The sequence below is a fragment of the Chrysochloris asiatica genome, unplaced genomic scaffold, assembly GCF_000296735.1.
Source record: "Chrysochloris asiatica unplaced genomic scaffold, ChrAsi1.0 scaffold00150, whole genome shotgun sequence".
Classification (NCBI taxonomy): Eukaryota; Metazoa; Chordata; class Mammalia; order Afrosoricida; family Chrysochloridae; genus Chrysochloris; species Chrysochloris asiatica.
The window spans coordinates 1,221,884-1,229,283 of record NW_006408668.1 but is presented as its reverse complement, the minus strand read 5'-3'; the positions used below and the strand labels follow the sequence as shown (position 1 = coordinate 1,229,283).

The 7,400-nt window shown below is 36.0% G+C and overlaps 1 protein-coding gene across 1 annotated transcript in view; it reads left to right on the top strand.

Moving 5' to 3' along the window:
• TMEM182 (transmembrane protein 182) overlaps window positions 1-4,445 on the top strand; it is a 131,380-nt gene extending 126,935 nt beyond the window's left edge. Inside the window, exon 5 of the mRNA XM_006870729.1 lies at window positions 4,144-4,445. Coding sequence (XP_006870791.1) covers window positions 4,144-4,364 — 221 coding nt within the window. The 3' untranslated portion in view covers window positions 4,365-4,445. The remainder of the gene's footprint in view (window positions 1-4,143) is intronic.
• The last annotated feature ends 2,955 nt before the right edge of the window (window positions 4,446-7,400 follow it).

Below are 7,400 nucleotides of genomic sequence, written 5' to 3'. Positions count from 1 at the left end.
CATAGGAAGCCTCCTTCACTGGGCACGTTGTAGCCCCATTTTAGGTATTCCAATCAGTTATAGGCAGAAGATGGACTTACAAGCTTTCTATGGTGATGCTTTTCGCTATTCCTTTCTCTCCCCCTCCAGTGTCTATTTTATAATATAATGCAAGGAAAACCAAGATTCAGAAGACAGCCATCTGCTTGTTCTTTCAAGTGGAAATTTCCCACCTCTGAAGATTCTGGATGGGGTTCAGGATTCCACCTATGAGCTTATGTATGGGCATGTTGTAGCCCCATTTTAGGTATTCCAATCAGTTAGTTATAGGCAGAAGACAGACTTAAAAGCTTTCTATGGTGATATTTCTGGCTTTCCTTTCTCTCTCCCTCAAGTGTGTATTTTATAATGGTATGCAAGGGAAACCAACATTCAAAAGACAGCCATACATCTTAACATTGTTTCCCCATTTTTGCCCATTCCAACCATGCCTCAGTCCCTGTATCCCAGAGCTCTCTTGGTCCAAGGTTGTGCAAACATCATTATTTACCTCTGTCCCACTTAGCTCATTTAGCATCCATTTTTGTTTGTTGCCTGAATTATTACTTTAGTGATTACCAAATGGTGATTTCTAATTTCCACTATTTCCTGTACATTTATACATTCAGCTTAAAGGGAAGCTTCCTGTCTCGTTTATTTACTTTGTATCAATGTGGATTCATGGATTTCTATTGTAATCAATGAGATATACTGTGTTACTATCATTATTGTTGGAGTCCTGGTGTGGCGCTGTGGGTTAATGAGCTGGATTGCAAAGTTGTGGGTTAATGAGCTGGACTGCAAAGTTGTTTTGAACTGCAAGGTCAGCAGTTCAGGCTCACCAGCTGCTCCTCGGAAACCCTATACAGGGTTGCTATGGGTTGGAACTGACTCGATGACACTTTACAACAACTGCAACAACACCATGATTATTATTCTTTTGATGACTAAACTGTTTCAGATTTAGCTAGAGGAACCCCCTTCAATTTGGCTTCTGAAATGAGCTCACAATTCTTTGAGAATACCTTAATTTTCTGGTATAACATGATGTTCCAGGCTCAACTTGTACTTTCTTGCCATGATCTGGTTTTAACTATTTATTGGAAGAGTCCTGGTTCAACTTAGTAGAGTATGGTTTTTAGAAACCAAGCTCTTCATGTGTGCTATGCTATTTGAATGTTACTTCTCTCTTATCCTTTCAGGGCACATAACAAGAAAATATATGTTCTACAGGTGTATACACATGCATGTATTTATAATCTATATCAGCTTCTTTATCGATCTACTGAAACCATGAATTCACACTGATTCCAACTGAGTACTGTAAGGTTCGTGATAAATTCTCTACTTTGCAAAGTTTTAACTCCTGCTCTGACAGTGACAAACATGTCTTCAACTAGCCTAAAATTTTTATTTATTTGATCATTCCACCCAAATATAATACTTTCCTGACTCTTCTTTTAGTCATATATCTCATGCAGGCCCCAGTCATAGATTCTGGCTGCCTTATCTGCTAAATTGTTGACCTTGGTGTAAATAATTCTTTCAAGTCCATTCATTTTCTTTCGTTCTCTTTTTACATACACACAAACAAGCACACACATACTGGCAATTTAATGGATAGAGGAGCACAGACTATTTTACCCCATGGGTGAGATATAATCATAAACTGATCTGATATGAACTAAATGGACTGTATCTTCAATTAGTGAACAAGTTAAAGACTGTCATGATAGAAATGACTATTCTCCATTGCCTTCAGACTGTAATGATAGCAAATAATAATAGCAATTTAGAAGAATTAACTGATATTTAAATGTTGCTTCGAATAATAGCAATATTTAAATGTAAGTTAATTTGCCCTTATTAAGAATCATCTACCTGATTGCCTACAATGTATTTTTTAAATTCTCTAAATTCAGTCATGGATTTTGCAACTTAAAAAAAAAAAAAAAAAATGTGTGGAAGGCTTTTCCCAAAGGCAATTTTCTTTTTATTTCATAACAATATTTGAAAGCACAAGAGATTTACATGTTTCAAGAGAGATAAAAATCATGTCAACAAATAAGAACAGAGGTTTGCAAGGTGTGTGCATAAAGGCAAATGGCATTATGCAAATGGCTAAGCCAGCCCTCTTTACTAACAGACCACATTGCCTATATATTTGCTGAAACTCATGAATTGAAATGCACAGCGTTGCTAGACAACACATGGCATTGCCATATTGTTGTCAAAATCTGAGGTATGGTTTTGTAAGTAGTTTGCTCCCTGGCTATGACTCTACTATTTCTCTATGATATAGTAGTTGTTCAATGGTTACATTACTTTAATCTGAGCTCCAGTATTTGCATTTACATTACAGACTACAGAATGAAGGATGTATCTTATTAGTAAAGCACTTAAAATTTCTTATAATCTACATAGGTGGATTTTTCATTGTTGTGTAGCTTGTATCGTGATGATGAGAAATTTCCAGCTCTGATTCTGACACACTTAGACATATTTATGAGCCCTTATTTATTCATGTTTATACCTCACGATTCTTTATGAAATTGATGGCTCATGACAGAGAGGACATCCTAAATACTGTAGGAGCACAATTAACTTGAGAAGTGTGATTGATTACTGAGGTTTTGAAAGCAACTCTCTTCTGCCATAATACCACAGTCTCTGCCCCAAGTTACAGGGTTGTGTTTATCTTTCCCACATGCTGGCAATTAGAGTATGGAGATTTTATACTTAACAGTTGAGCTCATTACTCAAAGAGTAGAATAGATCTTTGGCATGTTTGAATTGAACTTTTGGACAAGCAGCAAGTGACCTTAAATATATTATGTTTAGGGACAAGTGTGGATCTCTCAAGTTGTGTGGTATGTGTATGGTGCTAACTTGAAAATCAACCCAAGGCATTCTGTGTTGTGACATTGTTCTCTTCTGGTACTCACAGGAACAGTTACATGGACAACTAACCCTCACTCTAACCCTAATCTCAGACTTTTAGGTTTCACAGAGTTCTTTCGCCATGCTGTTTATTAAGATCAAGGACCCACTACTATACTATTTTCTCCATTCTTATTACTTCCAAAAATGTGTTTGATTTGTTGAATCACAGCCACATGGAAAGTGTTGATAAATCGTGATGTTTTCTTCTAGTGAGTGGTTAGGCATTTTTGTCTGTTTGGTTAATTAGTCTCTTGATCTTAAATCTGAGGCTTTACAATGCTCAGAATCTTTTATCATCAATCTCCCTCCCTCGCTCTTTCAGGACAATTATTTCTTTTATGCTAGCTGTAATCAATCTTTAGCAGATATATTCCAATTTTAAAGAACCATGCATATACTATTGTGTTATTTTGGTGTTTTCATTGCTGTTCTTGTTTGGTGCTTACATTGGGTTCCCTTTTCATGACCACATTTAATTACAGAACTAGTGAGCTCTGTTATAGTTACACAACACTAGTCAGCTCTGAAAACTACTCATTGTGTCTACCCATGTCTAATACAGGAAAATAACAGTCCTATTTCACTGGATGACTGTACCTATTAAAACTAACAATATTTAGAGCACTCATCGTAAACCAGACATAGAGTAAAAGATGGACAAGTGTTAGTCCCACAATGACAGGGATCATTGATTCTTTGGTACACAGTAAACCTGAAAAACCAAAGTCGTTGCTGTCGAGTTTATTCCAATTTATGGTAACCCCACATGATACAGAGTAGAACTACTTCATAGAGCTTCCTTGGCTGTAATTTTGGCAGAAGCAGATCCCCAGGGATTTCTTCTGAGGTATCAGTGGGTAAGTTTCAGTCAACATTTAGGTAGCAGTGAAATGTAAATCGTTTGTTCCACCTAGGGATTTAGCACATGGTCAGGATTAAAAAACATAATGCCACGATGCTTCCATAGGATTTTATAGCCCTCACTTTGACAGTTTGAAAATTAGACATAAACTAGGGTATGCACATGAATTACATAAAAAAAAAAAAGTTTGCCACAACATATGTGATCCACCTAGAATTTTATTTTAAAGGTGTTTTATCAGGTACTTGATAGGTGTATTGGGAATTCTTGGGAAAACCTGTCTTCAGAAATCTAAAGGTCCTTTGTTCTGTCCTTCTCAGGCATCCTCTTTTCCCTGGTGGTGATACTGTATGTCATCTGGGTCCAGGCGGTGGCCGACATGGACAGCTACAAAAACATGAAGCTCAAAGACTGCTCCGATTTCACCCCTTCTGTTCTGTATGGCTGGTCATTTTTTTTAGCCCCAGCCGGGATATTTTTTTCTTTGCTCGCTGGATTACTATTTCTAGTTGTCGGTCACCATATTCAAATACACCACTAATCAAGCCATTGCCATCAGCATTTTCTTGAGAGAGTTTAAAACAGAACATACTTTTTTCTTTCCATTGTGTATCATTGATCCTGTTGTTGTTAAATGCCGTGCAGTCAATTCTGACTCATAGTGACCCTCTGGAGGGTTTCTGAGGCTTTTAAAATCTTTCTGAGAGCCGAAAACCCCATCTTTCTCCCATGGAGTGACTGGCCGCTTGGACTGCAGACTTTGTGGTTCGCAGTCCAGTGCTTCTCTATGGAGCCACCGCGTTCCCTTCACTGATCCTAGTAATAGAATTAATTGATGTACTTTCTTAGTTACAAGAATTGGAATTTTACTTGTGATTTCCTCTGTAAGAAGACTCTAGAAGCTCTCCAGACAGTTACCTGTTTCCATCTAACCTAAGTGCTACCTAGGATCCAGCTCTTTCGGAAGTAAGTGATTGTTGGTGTTAAGTGCCAAGAGTTGGTTCAAGTCAGAGTGAACCTGTACAGGGCTTCCAAGGCTGTACATCTTTGTGGGAGCAGAAAGCCTCATCTTTCTCCCAGGAAGTGACTGGTGGGCTGGAACCAACCTTGTAGTTCCAAGTCCAGAGCTTATCATACAGAATTATCACTTAAGTAACGGTTAACTACACATTAAGTAATAGAAGTCTCCCTTTACCTGAAGGTTGTCAAGGCAAGATAAATAGTATAACATTATCATACAGGGCAAATCATGATTTGGTTTATAGCTATCTTCTTGGAATTTATGTCCTGATATTTCTCTGTAGGATAAGCACTGGACTGCAAACCACAAGGTTGGTGGGTCAAACCCACTAAGAAAGTAGCTGTTACTTAGAAACCCTGTACTGGGTCACTACAAGTTGGAACCTACTCAATAGCAATTAACAACAACAACAACAACAACAACAACTATTTGTATCTAAGGAGCCCTGGTAGCATACTGAGTTACAAGTAGTGCTACTAACTGAAATATCAGCAACTGGAATCTACAGTGGGATAAAAATGAGGTTTTCTGCTCTTGTAAAGTTTTACAACCTCAGCATCCCTATGCAGGGTTGCTATATGTTGTAACTGGCTCATCAGCACACAACCACCACCGCATATATCTAGAAACAAATCTTTGGGGAATAATTAAGAATGGAAAACAAATGTTGCCAGAGTAATTAAATGCATTTCTTCTTCACACCATACATACCATATATATATTCTCTTACTTTTATAAGTAAATTATTCATTATTTAAAATGAATAGCCACTCAAATTCATTAGCTAAAATGGTCATAACAAATAAAACTGGGACTGTACACTTTCTTACCAACAATGTTTTGGTTACAAATTGTGCTTGCTTTATTGTTTATGCTTACCTAGATGTTAAACTGTACTTTAATGCAGCACAGCTATACAACAAAATCATGGATAATAGAGATTGGATTTTTATGATCTTACAACAGTTTAATTGTATATGTTGTATGATAAAAATATGTAAAAAGTCAAGCACTTTAGCTTAATATATAACTCTATTTGATATTTTTAAATTCTTATTTTAAAATTATATTGCAAAGATAGTCAAAGTGTAAAAATTCATAGATAAAATGTGTTTTTAGTATCCACTAGCTATATACTTTCAAAATACTTCCAAATGAAGATTATTTTCCAAAGATTTCATAGGTTCTAATTTTTCTGATCATTTGATCCTTTTGATTATGATCCTTCAATTCTTCATCTTTGTAATATGTATATTAGTATTTACAGATCTGCTGTATCCTTTGACCTTCTGGGGAAAAGAAAAGTTTTTGTGGGGAAAAGTTGTTATTGTTAACTAGTGTAGACATTTTGCACATCAAAGATATAAGCTTGGTACTAATTTTGTGTGAAATCAAATCTATCGGAGAATCCTAGCTAATATTTGCATTTTGGAAGTCTTCATCAAGGAGTTTGGTGTTCGTGAACGAAATGGGAAATAGCCTCTGAGCTTTGTTCAGTACGCAGCCTTTCATCCCACAGCTGTTATGAATACAAAAGACATGACTTTCAGGCAGAGTGACCACCTAGATGATGCTATGGGATACACTGACTGTTGCTTCCAAGCTGTTTCCATGATGGAGAGATTGTCTGAGGCTTTGCTGTAACTCTTATACTTTTCAATTAAGCCTTTTTTTTTGCAAGGGTCTGAGATAGCTACAAAATCACCAAGACATTTTAGTGATCATCAGAACTTGCTTGTAATAATAATAAGAAAAAGTTTCAGGGATTTAACTGTTTTCTCAAACTGTTTCAATTATATCATAAATGTTTTTGTGGAATTTTCCTTTGCCTTTTCTGTTTCATTTTTATATTGCTTCCTTTACTTCTTTGCTTTTGGCTTGATTATTAGAATAATAATTATGGGTTCTCTTATGCATATTGACTGTGATACAAAGTCGTGGCATGCCATTAAATTTTCCAGACAATGCTAGATATCTTTGATTAGCTAATGTCATCTGTAAATACATTTTTTTTTTTTTTTTTTTGTAGAACTTTGGAATAGAGCCTTTTTTGGTGTACTGTATGTCATTTAAATTTCACATACAAGCTGCTTTTAGTAAAAGTTTGAATATTTATAAATTTCAGATGGTTAGCGTCACTTTCAAGAATACTTATGCATCTACCATACGTCCATCATAAGGCAATTGGCTGAATATCTGATATGTATGGCACTTTTACACAGGTCCACACTTTGGAAGTCTTTTATAGTTGTAATGTATCAATCACATTAATTTCAAACACATTCCCTGATCTACTTACTGGCAGACCTCGCAAGGAATGAAGGTAAGTTGTATTTGCTACGTCAATAGCAGAGATATACTGTTGTATATAACTTTATATGTAATTTAAGATCATATGTTTCCTTTATTTCTCTATTCAGTGAATTGGTTAATTTTCAGCAGTCTCCAAGCAGTATTAAAATCTCTTGAGTTTTGATTTTGAGTTGTAAAGTTTCAATTTAGCACATAAGGTATCTTTTCAATAATGCTTTTTAAAAGATTGACTTAAGAGGGCTG